This window comes from Zalophus californianus, chromosome 17, assembly GCF_009762305.2.
Source record: "Zalophus californianus isolate mZalCal1 chromosome 17, mZalCal1.pri.v2, whole genome shotgun sequence".
NCBI classification, from domain to species: domain Eukaryota; kingdom Metazoa; phylum Chordata; class Mammalia; order Carnivora; family Otariidae; genus Zalophus; species Zalophus californianus.
This window is the reverse complement of record NC_045611.1, coordinates 47,373,409-47,400,128: the sequence shown is the minus strand read 5'-3', so window position 1 is coordinate 47,400,128 and position 26,720 is coordinate 47,373,409. Positions and strand designations below refer to the sequence as shown.

General features: G+C 51.7%; 1 protein-coding gene across 7 annotated transcripts in view; it reads right to left on the bottom strand.

Annotated features, from left to right (window-relative positions):
- The window catches only part of SPTBN4 (spectrin beta, non-erythrocytic 4), a 72,447-nt gene that overhangs the window by 15,575 nt on the left and 30,152 nt on the right, over positions 1–26,720 (bottom strand). For 5 of the 7 annotated variants that reach the window (XR_003524202.1, XM_027619090.1, XM_027619091.1 and 2 more), the window contains 8 exons: positions 25,624–25,761; positions 22,103–22,853; positions 20,445–20,647; positions 16,727–16,817; positions 13,095–13,241; positions 11,587–11,850; positions 1,323–1,547; positions 251–340 (listed from right to left, as the gene is read on the bottom strand). Coding sequence is in view for 6 of the 7 variants with exons in the window: in XM_027619090.1 (XP_027474891.1) it covers positions 251–340; positions 1,323–1,547; positions 11,587–11,850; positions 13,095–13,241; positions 16,727–16,817; positions 20,445–20,647; positions 22,103–22,853; positions 25,624–25,761 (1,909 nt within the window). In the remaining variant the exon portion in view is untranslated. Of the gene's footprint in view, positions 1–250; positions 341–1,322; positions 1,548–11,586; positions 11,851–13,094; positions 13,242–15,262; positions 15,360–16,726; positions 16,818–20,444; positions 20,648–21,989; positions 22,854–25,623; positions 25,762–26,720 lie in introns of those variants that run through there. The other 2 variants (XM_027619094.1, XM_027619095.1) reach the window with 2 other exon arrangements.

The window sequence follows — 26,720 nt, the reverse complement described above, 5'->3', positions numbered from 1 at the left end:
GTTGGAGGTCTTTTACCATCAGGAGAGGAGAGAGTTGGCCTGAGAACAAAGCTAACAGAAACACACACACACATAATGGAGCTGTGAGATTCATGACAGCATGGAAGTACCTGGATGCATCTATACCTGCTGTCCACACTCTTCTCAATCACAAGAGCCAACAAATTTTGGCTTTAACCACTTTGAGCTGTTTTCTCTCATGTGTCTCCAAATGTGTCCTACCCCACACCCTCACCCTAGCTCTGCTCACCTGGTTCTTTTTGATGTACTGCTGGACAGCCTGCAAACCACTGCCTCGCTCCATCTGCATGGCCAGTGGCAGTCGCTCCTGGACCCATGCCTGGGGAGGATGCAGGGAGCAAGTCAGGGGGAGAATGCACCCAAGGACCCGTGCATCTCAATTAAACTGTAAGCCACCTGCATAGCATCTAAGACCCTTCCTCACCAAAGAGCCTGGTCACCTCTTCAGCCTCCTCTCTCGCTCTGCTATTTTGCTCTCTGCCCTCAAGCCAGGTTCAGGCTTACTTACCTCTGTCCTTGGCACGGGCAGGTCTTGCGTCCTGCAATTCCCTCAGCAGGATCTCGGGGACTCTTCATTCATGTCTCAACTCAAGACATCTCCTTCTCCAGGAAACCCTCCCTGACTTTGGACCTTGGCCAGTTGCCTCCTCTGGGCTCCCACAGCCTCCTAAACTCCCTCATCACAGCCCTAATCACCCTGGGTTGTCAATGGAGATAAGTCCGTTTTCCCCTTTGGACTCTTGAGCCCTCTATGGGCAAGAATGGGGTCTGTCTTGGTCCCCCCTGTGACCCCAGCATCATCCAAGTACAGAGCTGGGCCCATAAGGATCAAGCGAATGAGCAAATCAGTGAGTGAAAGAATGAATGAGCAAATCAGGAAGGGAGTGACTGGATGAGGAAATGAATGAATGAGGGGCGAGTGAATAAACGAATAGCAATAAATCAGTGGAGGAAGGAATAAAGATGAGTCAATGAATAACTAAATGGCTTCATGAATAAATCAATGAATGAATGAAAGTGAGTAAATGCGAAAAAGCGAAGGAGTGAATGAGTGGATAAGTGAACGAGTGAATGAGTAAGGGAAGGACTGGATGACTGAGTCTAGCAGCGGGACAGTGGGAAGGTCTCCCAGCCAGCTCCGCCCTTGAACTCGCCAAGGTCCCACGGCCCCGCCCCCACTCCCAACCTCCACGCCCCCGCCAGCCCGCAGGCTCTCCCGTGGCCTCCCGTCCCGCCCCAGCCGCGCAACCATCTCCTCCCCATTACCCTGGCCCCGCCCCAGTCCCCGCGCCGGTCCTCACCAGCTCGTCGTCGAGGTCGTGCGCCACCTGGTGCAGCTCCTTAGAGGCGAGCAGCAGGCGGCGGCGCTCCTGCAACGGCTCGAGCAGGCGCACCAGGCGCTCGCCCACCGCGTTCTGCCGCTCGCCCACCAGCTCCTTGCTGGCCGGCTCCAGTGGCAGGGTGGCGGTCTGCGCCTGCAACTCTCCCACCTCGCGGTACCACTCCTCCACCTGCGACTCCATCGACTGTGGGGACAGGGGCAGAGTCAACAGGCTCCACCCTCCCTTCCTAATCCTGCTGTGGCTCCCCAGTACCTTTATGGTGATAGCCAAACCTCTCCCCAAGGGGTTTAATCGGCCCCTGCTCAATCCCGGAAGCGCTAGGCTCCTCACTGATACCGCCACGTACATTAAACTAGTTCCTGCCTCAGGGCCTTCGCCTTTGTTATTCCCTCTACAAGCCATGCTCTTCCTTGTCAATTAGATTTCAGCTCAAACATTATCTTCTCAAAGAGGCTTACCCGGCCCCCTGAGCTAAAGCGGCCCATTCATTCATTCATTCATTCATTCATTCATTCTCAGAACCACCCTTCAAATTTGGTGATATCCCCCTTTTACAGAGGTGGAAACCGAGGCCCAGAGAAGTTAGGTAATTTGTCCAAAGAGCCAACCTTTCCAAATGTCATAAATATAAACTTATAGTGATTTAAATAGTTGGTATGCCATAGGGACAGACAGAAAGTACAAAAGCAGACCCAAATACACTGGAGAATTCATACATTTTATAGATGCCTATTCAAATCCCCAAGGAAAAGATGGATTATTCAACGAGTGGTCATGGGCCAACTGGCTAACCAATTTAGCTGGATCCCTTCCTTGCTCTTTATGCTGAAAACAATTCCAGATGGATTAAAGACTTAAATGGAATAAGTAAATCCATAAGGCACAGAAGAAAACCTGGGCAAATGCTTTTATAATCTTAGGATGGAGAAAATCTTTCCAAGAAAAAAAAAATCATAAAGGGAAAGATTTATAAATTTGGCCACATAAAATACTTTTTTTGCATCAACCAAAATTTCTAGATGTATTTAGAAGGCAAATGACAGCCTGAAAAAAATATTTAACATAACACATATTATTAGAACAAGGAGCTAGTTTCTTTGACAATCAAAGAATTTCCTTTATCCAGCTTCCTCTGTCTCCACTTAACCACCATCAGCCAATTCTGTCTTTACTTGTGGCTTTTTTATTGGTCTCCTGCTTCTGGAGTGGGAGCTTCATGAGGGCAGGGTTTGTGTCACTTGACCTCTGTATTCCTGAACGCCTAGAACAGTGTCTGGCATGTAATAGGTCTTCGGTTGTGATTTGATCAATGCACAAATGAATGTCACTGGCAAAGAAAAAGACTGCCCCTACGTGAACAGGCACCTCTTGGAGTGACTAGGCAACACACAGAAATAAAAATAAGCACATGGAAGAGATGCCTAGTCTCACTAATCAGCAGAAAAATACAAATTAAAACAAGGTACCCTTTCTTATGCACCAGAGTGGCAACTATGTAAAAGATGGATAATATCTATTATTGGCAAAGACAGCCGCTGTCGGCCGGTGGTGGTGTAAATTAGCAGAGCCTATTTGGAAGGCAATTTGGCAGATCCTATCAAAATGCAAAAAAGTTCATATGCTTTGACCCAGCACTTGCACTTCCACTTCTAGGAATATAACTAAAGAAATACTGGCACATGTGCATAAAGATGTTCGCCCAAGGATCACATTGCAGCAGAGTTTATAACGAGAAACAATTGGAAACAAACATGACGCCCATCAAGAGTGAAATGGTTAAACAAATCCACATCAGTATGGAATAATGGCCAAGACTTGCTGTTAAGAGAAAAAAGCAACTTAGAACATACATTTGAATATATTTGTCATGGGTTGCACATGCATAAAAACTCCCTGGAATAAACAAGAAATTAATCACAGATGGTACCTATGGGCGGGGGATGAGAACTCAGTGAATGGGGAGGGGGTGAAGGAGAGACCTGTCACATAGGATTTTTTTTATAAAGCGTTTGACGTCTGAGCCGTAAAATGTAATTTTTAAAATTTGTATATTAAACATTAAAAATTAAAAATATTCAAAATCCACAGAGGTAGCTAGTAAATGCACAGAAAGAGGTCTAGAAGGATGCACACCAAATCATAACTGAGGTTCCTCTCGGGGTGTGGGAATGGGAGGTACGGTTAAGGGAGACTTTATGTTTCACTTAAGACTTCTACGTTAGTAAGACCTTTAACCAAAAGAATATATTTACGTATTACTTGTGTGACTCTAAACAGATGGGGGAAAGCCATAAAAGCAAACGACATTGCAATAATGAAATTAAGTGGTAACAGATTAGAGCAAATGACTGCAACTCAAATAGTCAAAACCCAAGAACCAAGTGAATACTGTTGTTCCAAGGTTCTGTAGCGCAGAACTGTTAGTTTTGACAGCCCACCGTCCATGCCTTCTCTGCAGCACCTCCTATGCCCCTCTCAGACCTGAGCTCTGGGCGACTAAAAAAACCAACAGCTCCAAGGGTGGTCACACGAACCAAACTAGCCAATCAGAACACTGAAACCATCCTGACCACGGGGATTGGGTAAGAGATAGCATGTGACCTAAGATCAGCCAAGGAAAGCCCTTCCCAATTTTTAAACTTCTTCTTTTTTTTTTTTTTTTTTAAGTAGACTCCACACCCAGTGTGGAGCCCAATCTGGGGTTTTCACTCACCACCTGAGCTCAAGACCTGAGCTGAGATCAAGAGATGTACATGTAACCCACTGAGCCACCCAGGCGCCCCAAACCCTTCCCACTTCTGCAGAAAATGTGAGCTCAGGAGGGTACTCTGCCATGGGGTTCCTCAGTAGGTAGAATATGGGCCTGGGGTGGGGGTGGGGGTGGGGGTGGGGGGACAACTTGCCACCAACTTGCCAACTTGCTCCCGACAATGAGGCAGGCCAACAGAGAGGAAAGCAGGGCCCAGAAACGGAGACAGATTGCTGAGGACATAATTTGAGAAACTGATCCAGCCATGCCTGAAGCCGCCTACCCCCTGGGTTTTTCAGCAACGTGAGCCAAGAACCTCCCGTCAGCCTAAGTCAATGTGGGTTGAAGTACTATGAACTGCACCCCAAAGAGTCCCAGCTGATACAGTTCACAATCTGTAGGAGTCATGAAAATGGATAAAAATCAAACGTTGTAACAAGCCAAAAGCATATAAAAGGAAATTTCAAAAGGCACAATCACAAGCTGCAGAAATCAAAGAAAATAGTCACTCCAAAACCTTTTTCGCTAGGAAAATCATTGCAGCAATGTGTAGAAAATCAAAATGCATTCAAATTCTGGAAACTCTTAAATATAATCTGAAATGCTAATAAATTCCAGTTCTCCGCTAGATGAAAACCTCTCCATAATCTGCCCACCAAGTGGCCATATGACCTGAGATGGAATAATTCCAGGACTAACACTTTTCTACTCCTGCAAGAATGCCACATATTTTGAACGCCCATTTAATGTGGATCCTTCCCTGCAAACATGAGCAAAGGATACAGAAGTACAGTGGTCATTAAATGTACAAAAAGATGTTCAGCCTCCTTCAACATTAAGGGAAATGCAAATTAAAATAACTCTAAGACAGGGATACCTGGGTGGCTCAGTCAGTTAAGCGTCTGCCTTTGGCTAGGGTCATGATCCCAGGGTCCTGGGATCAAGCCAGGCATCAGGCTCCCTGCCCAGTGGGAAGTCTGCTTCTTCCTCTGCCCCTCCCTGCCCCCCTACTCATGCTCTCTCTCCCTATCTCTCTCAAATATATAAAATCTTAAAGAAATAAAATAACTATGAAACAGTATCTTTCACTTCTCAGATTAGCAGAGGTGAGAAAGCTTGATAATACCTAATCATGGGTACCACGTGGGGAGAAGAGCGCTATCACGTGCAAGTGCATCCACTGCATTTTCACAGGAACAACTTGGCAATATCTCTCAAAAACTTTAATGTGTACACCTTTTGGCCCAGAACTGTTACTTGGAGGACTTTTTTTTTCTTTTTAGATTTTATTTATCTATTTGAGAGAGATTGAGAACACAAGCGGGGGGAAGAGGCAGAGGGAGAGGAAGGAGCCGACTCCCTGCTGAGCAGGGAGCCCGATGCGGGGCTCGATCCCAGGACCCTGGGACCATGACCCGAGACGAAGGCAGACGCTTCACCGACTCAGCCACCCAGGCGCCCCTGGAGGACTCTTTTCTACAGAAATATTTGCACAGGGGCGCCTGGGTGGCTCAGTCATTAGGCGTCTGCCTTCGGCTCAGGTCATGATCCCAGGGTCCTGGGATCGAACCCCGCATGGGGCTCCCTGCTCGGCGGGAAGCCTGCTTCTCCCTCTCCCACTCCCCCTGCTTGTCTTCCCTCTCTCGCTGTGTCTCTCTCTGTCAAATAAATAAATAAAGTCTTTAAAAAAAAAGAAAAGAAATATTTGCACATAGGCTCAAATGCATATAGACAGGGATGTCTACTGCGGTGCTATTTATACTAGCATTAGATTAGAAACAGCCCAGAGGTCTCACAACAGAGGGCTGGTTAAAGATAGATTGTTGAATCACCCCATGGAATACCATGCAACCAGTATATCTGTACATTCTTGGACAAGAAAGGACACCTGGGGTGTTCTGTCCAATGAAAAGGGCAAGCTTCAGTTTGGTCTGTCTCTATGTCATGTGTATGTGTGTGTATGCATGGAAGATTTCCAGGACTCAGAAGAAACTGTGACAAGAGTGTCACCCCCATGGGGCGCCTGGGTGGCAGTCGGTTAAGCGTCTGCCTTCAGCTCAGGTCGTGATCCCAGGGTCGTGGGATCCAGTTCTGCTTCAGGCTCCCTGCTCCGCAGGAAGCCGGCTTCTCCCTCTGCCTCTGTCCCTGCTCGTGCTCTCTCTCTCTCTCAATAAATAAATAAAAATCTTTAAAAAAAAGTGACACCCCCGGGGAGTGGGACCATGGGTGTGTGGAGGGAGAAGAAAGCCTTTTCACTTTTCACATTATACTTCTTACCCTTACTACAATGATAGGCAACACATCCTGATGCCTGTTCCATACCAGCCACTGCTCTTAGCATTAGACCAGGATTAATTTATGTAATCCTTGCAGCATAAGGGGTTGGGGGAAGATGGGGATGTTTGTTCCTTTCTTTTTTTTTTTTAAAGATTTTATTTATTTATTTGACAGAGAGAGACACAGAGAGAGAGGGAACACAAGTAGGGGGAGTGGGAGAAGGAGAAGCAGGCTTCCCGCCGAGCAGGGAGCCCAATGCGGGGCTCGATCCCAGGACCCTGGGATCATGACCTGAGCAGAAGGGCAGATGCTTAACGACTGAGCCACCCAGGCGCCCCAGGGGATGTTTGTTTCGTTCACACTTGGATCCCAGCGTCTGGCCTGTGCCTGGCACACAGCAGGTCTCTGTAAATGTGTGCTAACTGTGTTTGTTGGACTGATCACCAGGCTAGTATGCTGCGCCATATTAAAAATGAAGAATTTTAAAAAGCAAACCAGCTTTTCACACATCAAAACCAGAGGAGCCATGACGTACTGTGGTATAGTCTACCACAAGGATGACTCTTTAAAAGGGTGCTAAGTGAAAGAAGCCAGACACCAAGGACCACATATTGTATGATTCCATTTATATGAAATGTCCCAAATAGGCAAATCTATAGAGTCAAAAAGAAGATTCACAGAGAGAGTAAATTGGTAGAGGGAGCTAATGGGAATGGAATTTTTTGGGGGGTGATTTGCAAATACATGAAAACCACTGACTTGTGCACATTAAAAGTGTGCATTTTATGGTATGGAATTAAATCTTAATTTTAAAAAAGACATCAAATGTAAAAAAAAAAATCAAAACCAGAAGAGTCTACTTGGGAAAAACCCTCAGGCGCTAGCCACGTGGTAGGTAGTAACACACAAGCCCTGACCCCCAGATCATTCTCATCCCTACTTGGATCCACCTTGCTACCTTCCCATTTTCCAGTCGGGGAAACTGAGACTTGAGGAGCAGTTCCTGGTCCAGAGTAAAGACTGCCAGAGCCGGAATTTGAACCCCGGGGCCATGTGACCACAAAATCCCAGTGGCTCTCAGTCACTCTGCTTCTCTAGAATGGAGGCTCAGAAAGGTGGGGTCACTTGCCCTGAGTCTCGCAATAGTGGAATGGGGCTTCAAACCCCGGCTGTGCCGCTCCTGTATCCCAACTCTCCCTCTAGGCCATGCTGAGCTCAGGAAGACATATGACACAAAGAATGGGGGGGGGGTTTCCTTGGCCAGAGAAAGAGCCTTGCTTGGAGTGTGTGTGTGGGGGGGGGGTTTGCGGGGGTGGAGTGGGTGGTAAGGAGTCCCCAGGGACCCAGCCTAGCAACTGCAAAGTCTCCAGTGCATTTTCCCCTGGCCGGTCCCCCTCAGATGGCAGGAGACCAGCCACCCCCACCTTCCCCAGGCAGGAGCCCGTGGCTGAGCCAGACCAGCTGGTCAGGCCCCTGAGGACTGGCAAGCAGGGGCCTGGAATGCCACCATCTGGTCCCTGGGCCAGGAAGGCCAGTTGGGCAGGAGGCTCTGAGAGAGGACTCGGGGTTACGTGGCCTACACCTCAGGTGGGCTCCCAGGAAGCCTGCTGCAGCGGCTGGAGCAGGGGATGCTGGGGAGGATGTAGGCGGATGCAGGGATCAAGGGACAGAGGCAGAGATGGAGAACGGAAACACAAAGAGAAGAGAGTGAGAAAGTAAGAGAAATATAGACATGGACACGGGAGACAGCAACTCCCAGAGTTTCCACACAGAGGCTCTCGGGGAGCAGGACGGAGAGACAGGCCCAGAGAGAGGCCAAGGGGGCAGACGGCTCACACATCCATACCCCCTCTGCCTGAACCAGCCTGTTCCAGCCCCGCCTGGCCCCAGGGCCAGAGGGGTGCGGCAGCCAGGAAATTTGCCGGCTGGATGGCAGCCGCTCGCCCTCCTGCCTGTGCCCAGCGTCTGAGCTCTCAGGCAGCCCCAGGGGACAGCGGGGGGCCTTGGGCAGCCCCTCCCTTCCCCAGAGGCAGCTCCTGGGGCCCAGCTGGGCTCCATCTGGGGGCGGTGGCCTACTGAGTCACTCCCCGCCACCTCAGGCTCCCTCTGCTGGGGAAAGTCCTGTGCTGGGGCCCGCCCCTGCCTCCCATCTCTGTGTAACCCCCCCAGCCAGACCCTTGTCTCTGCTGGGCCTAGGCCTCTCCCAGGAACAGTGCTTGAACAGTGCTTCCTTCCATGGGGTGGGAAGAACAGGAGGCCCCAAATCCTCCCTCCAAAACCTAAATGGCCAGAAGACAGACAGGGATGTTCAAGCTCACTGGTCACAGGAAAAAATACAAATGCAAACACCCATCCATCAGACTGGGAAAAAAAATCTAAAAAGTCTGACAATACCAGGTGCTGGTGAGTATGGGCAGAAACAGGAACTCTCACAGGCTGCTGGGGAGAGAGCATTAAATGGCAGCAGGCTTCGGGCAAGCTATTTGGCAAGATCACGTGAATGGAAGACCATTCTAACTTTTGGCACTATATTAACATTTCATATATCACCCCCCAAAATACATTTTTTAAAAGATTTATTTATTTGAGAGAGCGAGAATGAGAGAGAGAAAGTACATGAGAGGGGGGAGGGTCAGAGGGAGAAGCAGGCTCCTCGCCGAGCAGGGAGCCCAACGCAGGACTTGATCCCGGGACTCCGGGATCATGACCTGAGCCGAAGGCAGTCGTTTAACCAACTGAGCCACCCACACGCCCCCAAAATACATTTTTAAGCAGCAAAATGAGTGTGTGTGTGTGGTGGGGGAGTAATGCTCTGAATAGAAACAACATTCGCATAAATAAGAACCACAAGGAAGGTCAGGAAATATTGACCAAGTAACTTTGAACACAGCACAGTGATGATAAACCCCCTCCCGTTGAAGACCATTAAAATACAAATGTTAAAAACCTGTAAACAAATACTGAAACTCAGATTTGTTGAGCCAGCAATTCTGAAACTACTAGATAAATTGTGTCTTTTCATCTTTACAACGTCCACATGAGGTCAGTACTATCATTATTCCCATGTTATGGAAGAAGAAACTGAGGCCCAAAGTGAGAAGTAATTTCTAGGTCACCCCGTTGGTAAGTCAGAGAGCCAGGGCTTGACCCTAGGCAGCCAGGCTCCCACATCCGGGGCCTTGACCATGGTGCCACACTGTCTCCCACAGTCCCACTGGTAACGAGTGACCTAGCACAGTAAGACCATTAACAATGCTGCAATAGTGGGGGCGCCTGGGTGGCTCAGTTGATTAAGCAACTGCCTTCGGCTCAGGTCATGATCCTGGAGTCCCAGGATCGAGTCCCGCATTAGGCTCCCTGCTCAGCAGGGGGTCTGCTTCTCCCTCTGACCCTCCCCCCTCTTATGCTCTCTTTCTCTCTCTCAATAAATAAATAAAAATCTTAAAAAAAAAAAAAAACAATGCTGTAATAGGGGAAATGCACTGGATGCCTTCCTTTGCCTTCTTTTGCCCCTCCTGACCCAGAGTCTAAGCTTCTCTCCCCTGCTCTGGGGCCCAGGGGGCTGACCTGTACAGACCGCCCCAATCGCCTCCCCTGCCTTCTGGCTTCGAGGTGGGTTCGGCTCAGGACTAGCTACCTAATTTGTGGGGCCCGGTACACAAGGGAAATGCAGAGCCCTGCGTTCAAATATGATTAAGAATTTCAAGACAGCAATGGCAGAGCACTGGACCATTATACCAACTTCTTCAAGCTGTCCTCAGTGGAGCATGCCTTCTGCTTCTGGCTGGCCCTCCCTGACAGTCACAGATCCCCATTTCTTTTCTTTTCTTTTTAAATATGTTGACTTTTCAAGATTTTATTTATTTATCTATCTATTTATTTATTTATTTTAAAGATTTTATTTATTTATTTGACAGAAAGAGAAAGATAGCGAGAGCAGGAACACAAGCAGGGGGAGTGGGAGAGGGAGAAGCAGGCTCCCCACAGAGCAGGGAGCCCGATGCGGGACTCGATCCCAGGACTCTGGGATCATGACCTGAGCCGAAAGCAGACACTTAACCGACTGAGCCACCCAGGCACCCGAGTTATTCTTCATAAAAGAATGCTCCGGGGTTGATATAAAAAAACTGATATTATTATCGTTGTTTTTACGTGAATCCTTTGTTTTCTTAGTGCAGTAAATATTGATAGGTATAATGCACCTGAACCAAATCTCTTGGGGGTTCTCCATGATTTCTAAGAGTGGAAAGGTGTCCTGGAGACCAAGGCATGTGAGGGCCGCTGCTTTGTATACAGTAATGACATCACTGGCATCAGGGTCAGCTCTGTGTATCTCTTTGCTCCTTTGTCTGTCTCCCCAACCAGAACGTGAGCCCCATGAAGGCTGCGGGGTTGGGTCACTTTTGCCCACTGCTACTTTCCAGCACCAAGACAAGCACTTGGCATACAGTTGGTGCTCAGTAAAGACGTGCTGCATTAATGAATGAATAGATTCTAATCAGCGTTTTTATGCTATTATTATTAGCTAACTTTTTTCTTTTTCTCTTTTTTCCCCCAGACCCTATGCCAAGCCCCCTTTAGCAGCATAACTCTGCAGCAGATGTATCAAAAGGAGCGGTGAAGAGTCAAGGGTCCTGGATTTGAATCCAGGCTCTTCACTGGCTCCCCTGGGCCAGTAAGTTCACCTCCGGGAGGCTCAGTTTCCTGTGGTGGTCTGGCATTGTTCCTGGCACACGAAGGCAGGAGCTGTTACATCCTGAGAGGTGAAAAGTAACGCCCACTTTCCCGCCTTTAGCCGGTCATGTCAAACGACCAGATCCTGACCACTGACTGGCGGCCAGCTAGGAGCCGAGATAATGCAGACGCTGCGTCTGTTCCCTGAGCCCTCCCCGTGCCCCAAGGGAGCCGCTGGCTAGCTGTGTCCTTGGGCAGGGTCTTCACCTTTTGTGCCTCACCTTCCCCATTGGTAAAATGGGGGATAATCATGGGACCAATCTCTTGGTGTTGCCAGAAGCAGTGAGTTACTATTACCTGGATTCCCTCGGTACTCCCTTTCTGCTCTTCAGCCCTTGTAACACATCTGAAATAAACCCCTGTATGACATCCCTTCTGTGTGCAATACCTTGAGTGGAGTCTGACCCTGACTCAGGCCCCCGGTGGCATACAGAGACCCTGTCTGGGTCAGCCAGGCCATACCTGTAGCTTTTTGAGCTGGCTGTTGACGGTGGCCAGGTCCCCGCCAGGGTCCACGTCTTGCAGCTGGCTTTCCATGTGAAGGAGTTTCTTGTCCAGCTCGGCGAAGCTCTGCACCAGCTGGTCGGCCTTGCTGGCCTCAAAGAGCTGCCGCGCCTTGGCCTGGGTGGTGCTCTCCAGCTCAGCCCAGCACTGCCGGATCTCACCCAGCTTTTTCCGCACCGAGGCCGTCAGCTCTGGCTTCTCCTGCATCAGTTGTTGGCCCTCCTGCCCCAGACAGGTGGGAGACAGGAGGTGAGCAGGAGGAGGCACGGGGTGGGGAGAAGACAGAGAAGTATGGGGGCAATGGGACACAGGGGGAGACATGGAGGCAGAGACAGGTCCAGAGATGGAAGGAAGCAATGCATGGGGAGAAAGATGAGGCAAAAGACAGACAGACATAGAGGGATGGATACAGGGACATGCCCATAAAGTCAGAAACATGGGAAAAGGACCAAAGAAAGACAGACGAGAGAGAGAGAGAGAGAGAGAGAGAGGGAGAGAGAGAGATGGAGACAGAAGAGATAGAGAGAGAGCAAAAGAAGCAGAAAGAATAAACCTCCATTAAACTCAGTGTGGCTTTGCCCCGTGCCACTATTTATGGGGCATCAGTGGGTTTAAGGCTGACCCGGGTGTCCCCTTTGCATCAGAAGAGTAGGGGTACTGAGGGCTGTAGGTCTAGGGGTTCAACAAGAGTAGGGATCAGGTTTGGGAGTTGAGGCTGGGTTCCTCCAAGACTGAGGTCAAGCTCCTTGATGGCCTAGAATTACATATGGTAGAGTACATATTAAAAATAATACCATAGCAATTATGCTCCTAGGTGCCTGGCCTTGTATTAAGGACTTTACTGCATTAAGAGCCCAGGGAAGTAGCAGTGTTCATTGTTTCCTTATTTAATTTTCTTTTTTAAAAGTTTTATTTATTTAAGTAATCTCTACTCATGACCCCGAGATCAAGAGTCAAATGCTCTTCCAACTGAGCCAGCCAGGCACCCCTATTTCCTTCATTTTAAAGCAGAGCAAACGGTGGCTCAAAGAAGTTAGCACAATTTGCCAAGGCCCACAACTAGTAAGAGGCGTAGACACAATCAGAACCCAGGGTTGGAGGAATCCAAAGTTCACGTTAACCCTGGGTCTCCCAGGACTGCTCCAGCCTGTCTACTTGACCTTCCAGCCTAGATGCTCCAAGTGGCATGGAAGAAAGCCAGAAGGGGTAAAATATTTAACAACCAGGAGGATATGGGCACCATGCAGAAGAGATGCTAGCCATTTTACAGATGGCAAAACCGAAGCTCAAAGAGGTTATAAGCATCGCTCATGGCCACATTGCTAGGAGCAGATGTGGAAATGATCTGAAAGGGTTCAGAGGGGTGGGAATGGCAGGGCGGCAGTGGAGGGTTCAGGAACTGAGACGTAGGTCCCCTGGAGGCCTCCAGCACCTGGCACCAGCAGAGGGACCTTCTATATCCTCACCCTCTCAATCTTCTCCAGCCACTCCTTATTCTGAGCCAGCTCGGCCATGAATGCCTGGTGCCGGAGCCATCTCTTATGCAGCTTGTGGCCATCTTCCCGAGTGCCATCCCGAGCCATTAGCATTTTCTCATGGATCCAGCCATCCAGCTGTGCAGGACAGGGAGAAGAGCTCAGCCGATTCCCCCAACCTGGCACAGTACCCCTATCCCCTCCAAGGAAGTCCCAGATTCAAAGCCTAGGCTGCTAGATTTAGGGGTAGGGAGGGAGGAAGGAATGGAAGAGCCTTTGCAATAAGGTCTTTGTTGGGGGAGGGGGGAGCACAGCTCAAACTCTTTCCTAGGAGGTGGAGGATGGATGAGCATCCCCCAGAATGCCCAATCTCTTAGTTGCCCTGTCCTCAGGGCAGCCCTTCTCAACTCCTCATAAGCCCCCAAAGGCACAGCTCCTGGGCCAGTCAGCCTCCTCCCACCCAGGGACAAATCAACCCTCCAAAACTAGACCTCCACCTAATTTAGCTAACTTCTAATTTAGCCCCAGCTTCCCACACCATCTTCCCAATAGCAACACTTTAACCCTTTGATTCAGTCTTAGCCACCTCCAGTAAGAATCAATTCAAGATTCTCAAGCCATTCCCAAGGGTATTCAATGAAGCCCATATCTAGCTCTAACCTCCCATTATGGCCAGATGAACCCCTAAACAACTTCCCAACTACAGCCAAGTTTAGTTCCCTCCAAACCAGCCCTCCAATCTGGGGTAAACCCATCCCCCACAACCCAGAACCAGCTTCCCTAAGGAGCCCACAGGACTTCCCATATTCAGCCCTGGGACTCCAGGACTGCAGTTCCCCCAAACCATGACTAGTTCCAGCCGCCAGCCAAACCCAACCTCCCAAATGTAAGCAACAGGGCCACCTTCTGGCTCCCCAAAATGAGCCTACCCCAAAATCTAGTCCCAGACTCCTCAACAGGATCAGACAGAACCTTCCTAAGCCAGCCCCCCTCCCAAACTAAAGCCAGTTGTATTTCCCCCATTCACCAGCAAGACCAGTCATCCAAAATGCAAGCACAGAATAGCCCCCCCTCATTATCCTGAGCAGGACCAATCACAAGGCTGCCTTCTAAGGCCCCCCCAATAAGACTTATCCCCCAAGCCGGAATCTCCCCACCCACTCATGACCAAACCTGGCACCTGGGACATTCTGCTCCTCCCCCTTTTCCTCCCCCCCCCCCCCCCCCCCCCCGCCCAGTCACAAGATCCTCCTCTTGCCTCCTGCAAAAAAAAAAAAAAAAAGACTCTAGCTCGATCTGGGAGTCAAATGAAGTCATAGCCAAGGACAAATCCTGAGCTGGCCAAACCCCACCCTGTGTCCCTGGAGCATGTGCTCCCTAGGGGTTCAGGTCAGCTTCAGACTCCGTCATACACACACACACACACACACACACACACACTAGAGCCAAGTCAAATGCTGAACCCTCCAACTCAATTCACAGGTTTCTGACAGAGGGAAGAGCTCGCCAATGGCAGCCACAGCTCATAGTGAAGGCAAAGCCCCGAAATGAGATGGTACTTCGTCATCAAGGTAAAGTCCCCCCAAAGTGGTTGACCCCCATCACCGAGGGCAAAGCTAGAGTCCGGAACAACCAAGGAAACGGCCCTCAAAATCAGAGCCCCCAAACCCAGGACAAATCCAAGTCCCTCATCGCCCAAAGGAGACCCCTGAAAAAGTGATTCGCTCCCATCATGTAAAGCTCATACAGACGGCGCAAGAACCAAGGAAGAAACCCCTCAAAAGGTAGAGCCCCCTAGCCCCAGGGCAAAATTCAGATCACCCGTTACCCAGAGGAGAGCCCCCTAGAGACAATGAGACCTCCTTAAACCCCAGGGCAAATCCAGACTACCTCTGGAGTAGCCTCAGAAGTCCCCCCCTTTTCCGCTTCCCTCCCTTGGGACCCGGCCCCTCAGTCCCGCCCGCACCAGCACCGCGGACAGCTCCCAGCTTCGCTGCCCCTCCCCAGGGCTGGGGTCCCGGCGCAGGTCCGACCCGCCCCCGCGCCGCCCGCGCCCCTCCTTCCCGCGGCCAGGGCGGGCGAGCACGCGCCCGAGCCCCCTCCCCCACACGCCTCGGCGGGGACGCGCGTCAGCCCCCTCCCCTGGGCGCCCCGGGGACCTGAAGTGGCGGCGGCGTTGGCGGAGCGTCCCTGCGGCGGGCGGGCTCTCGTCCCCTCCACTGCGACGGCCGTGGCAGCGGTGGCGACGGCTGAGACTCTGGCGGACGCGCGCCCCCGCCCCCGCCCCCGCGCCGCGGCAGCGCGCCCGCCCGCGCGCGCCCCCTGCCTGCCTCCGTGCCCGCCTCCTAGCCGGGCCTCAGCTGGGGGGGGGGGTTGAGGAGCATGGGGGGTGGGGGTGGGGGTGGTTCTGCGCCACCTCAGATTATTGCTACTTGCTCCAGAACAATCTCACAACAGGGAGAAGGAGCTCTTGGACCTAATCGAAGGGCAGGATGGGGGGCCTGGGGCCTGGGCTTCCTCAGCTTTGTGAAGTACGGGGTGGCGGTGGGGTGGGCTCCTGAACCATCTCCAATGAGAAGGGACTCAGATTCCTGGCTATCTTAGGAATATAGATAGGGGATATAGGAGGGGTCCTGGAATATCTCATAAAATGTTCTGCCAGATGGACTTATAAGATGGACTGCCAGAATAATCTCCATTTGGGAGGAGAGAGACAGCATGTTCCTAGACCCATCTCTAATGGGCTTGAGTTACGTGGAGGTGGGAGGTATGGAGGCCCTTGTCCATGTCATATGTGGAGAGAACAATCTCCCGTGGCGGGTCACCATGGAGGGTGTCAAACCATCTTTAATAGGAGGAATTGGGGCCTGGGTCCTGAACCATCTTTGGGGGAAACTTAGGCACTGGATCATTTTGGAGGGGGGTGGTGATGATCCTGGGTAAATGGAGAGGCCGGGATCATCTTTAGGGGTTAGGAAAATGTTTCTTGGGTCATCTCTAATGGGGCGATCTTTTATGTGGTCCAAAACAGTTTCTATGGAATACAGGGGAAGGAGGGGGAGGTAGCATGCTTCCTGAACCGTCTCTAATGGGGAGGGGATCCTGAACCATCTCTGATTTGGGGCGATCCTTACAGATGTGTAGATCATCTCTAAAGGGGTAGAGCTTATTCCTGGACACTTTTAAAGGGGTGAAATGTTGCTTCTGGACCGTCTCTGACCGAAGTTGCGTTCTGGGCAGCTGGTCTACCCACGCCTGCCCCACCCTGTCCCTGCCAGTCTCTCACCACTCTCGCCAGCAAGGCTCTTCTCACAAATCTCCTGAGAGAAAGGTGAGATCACCGCGCGTCCCCGCGGAACCCGTAGGCGCGAACGCGCGCCGTTGCCAGGGGCGCCCAAGGCCCCTCCCTCCTCTCCCTCCTCCCCCCCCCCGCGCGACAGGAGGCGGGAGCTGCGGAGCTTGCGCACTGAGGCTGGAATCCGCGCGCCTCCTGGCGGCTCCGAGTGAACATCGCTCCACGACCCACTTAGACGGGGCGTCCCCGCCCCCATGGCGCCTCAGCCCTGGAGCACTTCCCTCACTAGGAAAGAAGTCCCCGCGCCCAGCACAGCTGGAGTTCTTACCTCGTGGCAGTCTCGGAGGAAGTGCTGCAGCTCAAGTTGGTCGTGTAACTTCTGCATCCATTGCTGGGCCCGTAGTTGGTTTTCTTGGCTCCTGGGGATGGGGAGATAGGGGCTGGGGCAAGCCTGGGGGGGTGGGAGGGGGACACTGGCGGGAGGGCTGTGCGGGCATCGGGCTTGGCAGGGCTAGGAACCCGGGGTCATATGTAAGAGTGAGGACGAGGAGAAAGTAGGGTGGGGTTGGGGGGAGAGGCAAAGAAACATCAGTGAGGGCAGAGCCAGGGCTGAGCTGGAAAGGGGCAGAAAGAGAGGGAAAGAGCAAGACAGTATGGGAGAGGGAGGGACAGAGACAGAGACCGGGAAAGAAATACAGACACTTAGAAAGAAAGAGTGACAGAGAGACACAAGTCCAGAGAGATAAGAGACTTGCAGAGTAGAGATACCGAGAGACAGTAACTTAGCGATCAGGAGACATCTAGAGAGAAAGGAGGGGGAGACAGACTCAGAGAGAGAAAGAGAGAGAGAGGTGCAGAGGCCTACAGAGAGAGAGAGATAAACACACAGACACGAGACCAGAGACAGGGAGGAATAGACCTCAAGAGGAAGTGATTGACAGAGACCCCCAGACAGACAAAGAGAAAGAAACCCAGGGAGAGAAGAAATAAGGAAAGATAAGTAAAGAAATGCAGCAGGGTAGTGCCAGACAGACAGACAGACAAAGAGCAGTGGACAAGGAGAGAGAGGAGGCAGAGGGAGGGAAGGTGACAGAGCTGGGGCAGGGACAATGGGGAGAGGGAAGGGCAGAGAGGTGGCAAGAGGATACCAGTAAAAGACACAGCTAGCCACATGGGAGGGTGCAGCAGAGCTGGAGAAAGGGAAGAGAGTGGGGCGTGGGCAAAGATGGGGCTAGAGCCACAGAGGGTACGCAGGTGCACTGGCAAGCAGGGCCAGACCTTTGGCCTGAGTGAACCGGCCGGGCTGGACCCAAGCCCCGCCACCCCGGAGCCAGCAGGGACTGCAGCCCCAGGCAGCCTGGCCTCCTGCCCACAGTACAAAGTGCCCAGAAGTCCTGGTGGAGGAGGGCTGGGGACATCCCATTTTCCTTTGCCTTGAACAAGCCATTCCCACCTCAGGGCCTTGGCACTGGCAGCTCCCTCTGGCCCGAATGCTCTTCCTGCCCCCCAACATCTACTTAAATACCACCTTCCTAGTGAGGGCCCTCCTGATTGCTCTCCAACACTTTCTGGCTTTCTTTTCTTCTTTAATTTTCTCTCCCACTTAGCACTATCTAACACGCTGTATGTTACTTATTTATCTTGTCTGTCTCCCCCACTAGGATGTCATTCCATGAGGGCAGGAATTCTGGTTTGGTCACAGATGTATCACCAACACCTAGATAAAGAGCCTCACACACACCAGGTGCTCTATATACATTTCTTGAATGAACGAATGAACAAATGAATGAATGAGACATAAGGCAGAGAGAAAGAGAGATGACAGAAACAAAGGTAAAGTCTCTGGAAAGACAGAGAAAGGAGCAGAAGCGAACACCGAGTCAGAGAAATGCAGATGGAGGGAGAGAAAAACAGAGAGACACAGAAGGAAACAGAGACGCAGAGATACACAGATAAATGGAGGCAAAGAGGGAGAGAAAAGTCACCGAGAACCAGGGGCGCGGCTAGAAGGGGGAACAGGACAACTCAGAGACAAACAAGCAAAATACTAATTCCCTTCTGCCCAGACTCAGCTCAGGAGCCAGGAAATAGGAAATGCCTCTGAAATTGAACTGACATAATCCCTCCAGGTCTTTACCAGCCAATTCGCAAACATCAGTCCTAGGAATGAGGAAAATCCCTCCATTCCCGGAGGGCGAGGGCGGAGGGCAAGAAAACAACAGAGGTCACATCCTTCATATCCGGGCCGGGTCACTTCCTGGCTGTGACCTTGGGTAAGTCAGTTCCCCTAACTGAGCCTCTAGAGTACAAAGAAGAGCAGTTCACACACACAGGAAGGGTCCAGGTTTCAGGTGAGGTGAGACACACGGAGGAACTAAGTGACTCGCCCTGCATCCTCTGGGGTGAGGGGTGGAGCTGGGACTAGCATCTGAGCTGCAGGCCCCAGCGAATGGATGTTTCATGACTTCTGGCGGGTTGGAAACCTGTCCCTAGACAAATGAACTGCAGCCTGTGGGTGAGGCGGGGTGGGGACTGGGACTGGTCTCGGTTCCTGGTGTGTTCCCAGCCTCACCCAGCACAAGCCTATGGCAGATGCCCCCGTGGGGCTCCCTCAACCCCCCGTATTTCCAGGCTGCCCTTGTCAGACCGCATGGAGCTCACGTGAGCTCTCGTGTACTGTCCTGGTCACTGGTGCGTGCCCAGCATTGCCCCCCATAGGGCCTGGAACCGGGCATGGACCCAGTACCTGTTTAATTAGCTGAATAAATGATAGATTGAAAGGAGCAATTAAATGACAGAAAAGAAAGGAAGAAAGGAAGAGGAAAATCACAGAATGGGCAGTCCCCCAGGCCCCACCTCTTCATTCTGCAGAGCCTGGCATACGGCAGGTGCTCAAGAAGTGTGGGCTAGGGCACCTGGGTGGCTCAGTTGGTTAAGTGTCATGATCCCGGGGTCCTGGGATCGAGCCCCGCATCAGGCGCCCTGCTCATCAGGGAGTCTGCTTCTCCCTCTCCCTCTGCCTCTACCCCCTGCTTGTGCTCTTTCTCTCTCAAATAAATAAAATCTAAAAAAAAAAAAAATGTGGGGTAAAGGAAGGGCAGGTCCAGGCCTGGCACTGGGAGCCCTAAATCACGAGTTTACACTCTCAGGACCAGAATCCCCATGAAAGTTTCCCTTAGAAAATTCCAGCCTTTGTCCCAGATGAATTTAGGGGAAAAAGACACCTGAGCCCCAGACAGAGGAAGGGCTGGGGTCTCCAGGCTGCAGATGGTGGTGGAGTGACCAGGCATGCTTTGGATGGAAGGACAGAAGGGCACTGGGCCCTCACTGACTCACCACAAGAGACAGAAACATCGATGACAGAAATCAGCCTGGAGGAGCCCCTATGAAAGACTCTACTTGAGGGCTGGGATTTTTTGGTAGGGGGAAGTGTTTTGTTCGGAGCCTAGAAGAGTGCCTGGCACACAGTGGATACTCAGTCAATGTCTTTGCCCAATTAGTGCAAGGACAGACAAGAGACAGGGTAGTGATGAGAGACAGATGGTGGCCGATAATGTGCAAGGGAAGCATGAAAGGAACACACGAACACACACACTCTGCGAGCTTCCTAGGGAACCTGGCCGCCGGGGCCTGCCAGAGGGGCTCATTCACCATACCCAAAAACCCAGTATGGCAGGGCACGGCATCCCGTCTGGAAAGCTAGAATGGAACCTGTGTCTGGCCTTCAGCTGCGGGATCTGGGGACCAGCACAGCAGGGCGGAGCCAGGGCACTGAGGAAATGAAGTTAACATTTTCACCACCTGTCCAACTACCCCAGGCTGAGGGCCGGCCTGGCAGAGAAACTTCACTGCATATCCTGTATCTTTTGGGTTTCCGACCACCGGTTAGTTACCTTTTCACGAAACGTCAAGTTAAATCAAATCTAAACCAGTATGGAATTAAAGAGAAACCAGAGAGGGGCGGAGAAGCGGAAATCGGGGATGGAAAGGGAGGAGCCCTGGCCGCTTCATCCCTCCCCTGTGCCCCTGGGGTCTGAGGGACCTACTTCTCCAGCAGCTGGGTCACAGCCTCCTGGGCCTGCTCCCCATAGGCGTTGCCCTGCCTCAGCAGGCCCTCGGCAGCCTGCACGGCCACCTGCATCTTTTGCTGGTTCAGCTCCATCGTGGTGAGAAAATCCCTGTGTCTTTTCAACGCCTCCTCCACTGTCTCCACTGTGCCTGGGAGCTCCGGCCCCGACAGTGCCATCTCCTGGGGAGGGAGGGGTGAGGGGTGGGGCTCAGCTCAGCCAAGCTCCGTTCCAGGACCTGGGAGACGCTGCCCCCCCACCCCGGGCTTGCCGCCTCCCTCTGTCCTCCCCCTTGCTCACTGTGCTCTAGCATCGAACATGCCAGGCAGGATCCCACCTCTGGGCCTTTGCCCATGCTAGGCCCTCTGCCTGGCAGTCCCTCCCCGCAGATAACCCCGTGCTTGGCTCCTTCACTTTCTTCAGGTCTCTGACCATCTGCCAAAAAATACCACCCTCCACCCCCAGCTATATCCCTTCATCCTGCTTTATTATTTTTCATAGAGTATACCTGACATTGTTTTTGTATGCATTTACTTGTTTATCATTTTCTCCCCCTCTACACACACACACACACACACACACACACACACACACACACACACACGAAAGGCAGCTGCATGAAGGTGGGATTTGGTGTTTTGTTTCCTAAGACTAGTGCCTGGCACAGAGGAGGCATTCGGTAAATATTTCGTTAATCCATGAAGCCTGAACCGGGTGCTGGGTGACCTCAAGGAAGTTCTTTCCCTCTCTGGGGTTAGTTTTCTAACTGGTAAAATGGGGGGGGGGGTTCCGGAAAGGTTCTCTTAAGGCCCCCTCCGCTCCCATATTCAGTAGCCTCAGAATTCCAGGGGCTCCCTGTCTGTCCTCCCCCAGATAATCCTCAAACCGGGTGAGCTTTCTCTAAGATAACCGGCATAGGTGGTCACCCTTTCTAAAATGATCTCTAAAGCTTGCTAGCTACTCTTGGACAATCTGAGAACGGGATGTTCTACCTTGTCCAAATCCCCAAACTTGCTTCCCATCCCCGAATGACCTCCAAATGGATCAGCTGTTCCCAGATAACCATGGCACTTCACTTGATTTCTCAAACCATAAACAGTGCCCCTCTCCAGAGGGCATGCAAATTGCCATTCCCAATAAGATCATCTGCTCATTTGGGCGCCCAAAACCACATAAGCCACAAACAACTGCTGATCCAGATAACCTCCGGGCCTGAATTACCTATTTCCATGATCTTTACCCTCCATCATCCACCCCAAGATCTTTGAACTCCATTAACCATCACCAATCAACCTTGCGCTCTTATTTCCTTCCAGACAATTCACAAACCCGGGAAGTCACTGCAACGTATATCCAAGTGCCTTACTCACTTGGGGTAGTCCACAAACTGTCAGCCGCCTTAGATAAAACACCAGTCCGCCCATCATAATCCTCAAATGCTGTTACGCACACGCCCACACATGTTCACCGCGGATGATCCACAAACCCACGATCCATACCACATACCCTCCCCATCCCACTGACCTCAGATGAGCCACGAACCCGGTGGTCCCTGCAAACACTCCTCCATGCACTTCCCTGTCGCCACGAGACCCCGCGGCCTCAAACCCCCACCGCGTGAACCCCGAGGCGGCCACCTGGTTGCGGAGCACCGCGAGAGCCTGACGCAGGTCGCGCAGAAAGAGCTGGTAGACGTGTGCCTGCACCAGGGCCTCCCTGCGCGCCTCCCACAAGCCGAGCAGCTTGTGCCAGCCAAGTTCGAGGTGCGGCAGCCACTCGTCGAGCGCCAGGCCCGGGCCCAGCTCGGCGCCGTCGGCCGCCAGCAGTGCCTCGCTGGCTGCCACGATGCGCGCGTAGTCCTCCTCGCGCTGGTCCACTTCCTCCTTGAGCGCGGCGTGGCGAGCCAGCAGCGCATCCGCCTCTTCCAGGCTGCCGGGCAGGGGCCCCTCGACGCCGCCCGCCGCCTCCTGGGCGCGCACCAACCAGTCCAAGAAAGCGTCCAGGTCGTGCAGGAAGCGCTGCAGGCGCCCGGCCGCGGCCACCGCCTCGCCACAGGCCTGAGCGGCGCTTGCCAGCGCGCCCCACTCGGCGCCCAGTTCTTCCGCGCCTTGGTGCAGCCGCGCCGCCTCAGCCGGGAAGCGCACAGCCAGCAGGGCGGCCTCCTCCTGGAGGGCCGCCTGGCGGGGCTCCAGCGCTTGCAGAGCCGCCTCCAGGCCGCTCAGGCGCCACTGCAGAGCGCCGCCGGCTCGGGGCGCGCTCTCCACCGCCCTCCGCTTCTCGCGCACCTGCGAGCGCACTTCGGCCACCTCCAGCACGTGGTTCTCCACCAGCAGCACTGCGCTCACCTCCTCTTTGCGCTGTTCCACCAGCTCCACGATGCGGTTCCACCTGCCGGGGTTGGGGGTGGGGGTAAGGAAGGCGGCTTGAGGAGGACGGAGACTCCTCCCGGGCCTGGGGGGGGGGCGGGGCACCGACCTGGGATAGAACCCAGCCGCTGTGTGACTTTGGAAAGTCACTTTATCACACTGAGCCCCAGTTTCTGCCTGTGTAAAATAAAACCCTACAAGGCACACTTGCTTACAGCAGCAGTTCTCAAAATGCAATCTGAGCGAGGTCAAAACTGTCTTTGTAATAACGCTAAGATGCTATTTGCCTTTTCTCTTCTATCTATTCTGTCCCAGACTCCTGTGTAATTCTCAGAGGCTGCATGACCAAGCCTGAATGCAGGAACAGACCTGGGAACTCGGCTGCCTTCTCCTCAATCAGGCAGCAAAGAGATCTGCAAAAATGCAACACAAGGCCACTCTTCTCACTACATTTTTTGTGTTTGAAAAGTAGTTATTTTTCATTAAAAAAAATATGTTGTGACGTTAACCTCCTGGGGTTATGACTGTGATTTTATTTTATTTTTTTCAGGGAGGCATATGTTTCTTAAATCTTATCTAGCCAGGCTTATGATTGTGATTTTAAAATGACTTAATATTTTTACATTTCTCAGTATCAGTTTCCAACGTAGTAAATATTGATAGATACAACTCACAAAAGAAAAAAAAAAGCTCTTTGGGGTCCCTAACAGTTTTTAAGAGGGATGTTGAGTGTAAGACGTGCTGGCTTACAACCTTAGATACTCTGTTGGGTCCAGCGAATAGAAACTGAGCATGTCCCATGAGCCAGGTGCTAGGATCAAATGGTGGAAAGGCAAATGTGTTCTGTATCAAAATAAGTTAATGGAAAAAAAATTATGTATTGCTCTGTGCCTTCAGGCAAGTGATGATACTTCTCTAGGCTTCACTTCCTCTTCATAGGCTGTATGTGGTCCAAACTGGACTGCCTGGAGTCAAAGCTGATCTGTCTGCCCTTTGGCAAGTAACCCTCTCTGTGCCTCAGTTTCCCCATCAGTAAAATGGATGCCATCGTAGCGTCTAACACAGCACCTACCTCATAGGGGTGTTGTGAGAGTCCAGTGAGTTATGATTTATGAAGTGGGTCAAACAGTACTTGTGCGCTGCTCTTACTGAGTGGGGACAATCTGGGGGAAGATAGCAAGCTCTTTTGGCTGGCTCCTTCTCAACCCCTTTGAGGGCCCAGCTCAAAATGTCATGGCTGACCACAAGATCTAAAATCACCTCCAGCCCTCTGGTTATGTTCTACCAGGTCACGAGAATTCTCTAAAGATCTTGTTCATTTATTAGTTTATTTGTTCACTGTCTCTCTGTCCCCTCTAGAATGGACATGCCGCAGGGCAGAGATTAGGACTCCGAAATCAGAAGGACCCAAGTTCAGGGGTGCCTGGGTGGCTCAGATGGTTAAGCATCTGACTCTTGATTTCAGCTCAGGTCATGATCTCAGGGTCATGGATCAAGCCCTGCATTGGGCTCTGTGCTGGGTATGGAGCCTGCTTAAGCTTCTCTCTTTCCCTCTCTCCCTCTGTCCCTCCACCCACCTCTTGTGCTCTCTCTCTTAAAAAAAAAAAAGGACCCAAGTTCAAGTTCTGCTTTGGCCAGATTCACCACGTGACCTTGGACAGATCATTTCCTTCTGATCCACAGTTTCCTCATCTGGAAAATGGGGATAATAATGTCCATTTCAATGAGTATTTAATGATATCATGTGGCTAAAGCTCTTGGCATGTACTCTTACCAAGCTGTAAATCATTATTGTTGTTATCATTTGAGGCCCTGATGCTTTGAGACTGTCAAGGCTAAAGAGGCTTTAAAATCCCTGGTTACTGGAATCTTACTGCACAGCAGTTAAAAATAGTCTTAGGAGTCAGACAAATTCAACTTTACATCCAGGCTTGACCCCCTAACTTGCTGTGTGACCTTGGGCCAATGTCTTCACATCTCTGAGCCCCAGCTTCCCCCTCTCTAACATGGGGCAATTTATGCCCCATAGGGTTGTTGAGAAGACTCAATACAAGTGCTCAAGAGGCCCAGCTCCAATTCAGACAGAACTGGGTTTGACTCCTACTTACTGGATTGAGTAATCATGTTAAGGATTTCACCTCCCTGGATCTGCGTCTTCATCTATGAACCCTACCCTCATTGGAAGAACAGCTGGTAGTGTTCTAGGGGGAAAGATATTAATTTGTTAGCATTTTTTAAAAAAGATTTTATTTATTTATTCGACAGAGAGAGACACAGTGAGAGAGGGAACACAAGCAGGGGGAGCGGGAGAGGGAGAAGCAGGTCTCCCATTGAGCAGGGAACCCGACGCGGGGCTCGACCCCAGGACCCTGGGATCATGACCCGAGCCGAAGGCAGACACCAAATGACTGAGCCAGGTGCCCCAATCTGTTACCATTTTTAAAAGAGTTCCGAATTCTGGAAACTTGACTATGGAAATTGGGATATTGCAAGATAAAACCAGGCACATAAAGTGCTTAGAAAAATTCCTGGCAGATAGTAGATACTCAGCCAATCGCTTCTATACAAGTAAACTAATAACCCGCTAAAATATATTGTATCCTCATTTTACCACATCATCACTAGCACTGGGTATTACCATTTCCCCCCAAGATTCCGCTGATTTCCTAGGTGGCCATTATCACCTCGGGGTCGAAATCGCACACTCTTGATTACTGACAGTTGAGTGAATAAGGAAAAGAATGATGGAAAGAACGGGTAAGGACTGGTGTGAGGCCCCGGGCCCCGCCTACCTGCAGTTGAGGTGGTCCTGGCAGGAGCGCACCTCGTCTGAACTGGGATGGCCTCCTTCCACCAGCTCCTGGACCGTGTGGTTCACATCCAGGACACGGCCCATCAGACTGTTCATCTCCTGGTCCAGACTCTCAAATCTGTAGAAGGAGGATGGCTGTGCTCAGGCAGGCCTGGACCTGGGGACCTGCCCACCTCTTGGCCTTCTGACCTGCATTTCCTTCTAACTCTTAGGGACCCCGGACCAGCTCCTCCTCCTCCTACCCGCCCCCTGAACGTTACATCCCCCAAGCCTCTGTCCTGGACGCCCTCGCCGTTCTCTCCCACCCTGCCTGGGCCACCCCATCCATCCCCACAGTCTCAGTTCTCGTGACCCCCACATCTCTCTCTGCAGCTGCCGGACACCGCTGCAGGGCTCCCTGCAGCCACTGTGACTCAAACCGGCCTCGGTATCTTCCCCCAAATTTGTTTATCCCCTGGGTCCCCATCTCAGGGGCAGCCCCACCAACCCCTAGGCCACAGCTCTGGGCCCTGTACTGGACAACACCCCTCCCCAGACTCCTCACCCCCATGGCCTCTCCGCTTGGCCTCCTAGCCTGTCCCCTCCCACCTGAGGTCCCATTCCAGCTGCCTTTCTGGGCTCCCAGCCACCATTCTCAACTCCTCCAACACACCCTCTACATGGCAGCGAAGTAGATCTTTTTAAAGCTGGCTTTTTAAAGCTGGGCACAGTCCTCCCCTTTTTAAAAAAATGCCCAAAGCTGTGACTTGGGTAAGTGTGGACACAGCGAGGGTAGGGACCAGGCCGGTGTGTCAGCCATGCCCAGCATAAGCCCTAGAACGCAGCAAGAGCCCAGTAAGTACCAAGTGAACGAATGAATGGATGAATACAAGGGGTCATCACTAATTTCACAACTCATTACTAAGTCAGCCAACAGACGAGTCAGCATCTCACGTGTCACCAGGTGGTTAAGTGCTATGAAGAAACGTCAAGCAGGGTGAGGATGATGGAAGAGGAAGTGACAGGAGCTATTTCATGAGCTAGGGAGGTGACAATTGTGCGGGAACTGTGGCAGTGCCAGGGGAGGGGCCAGGCTGG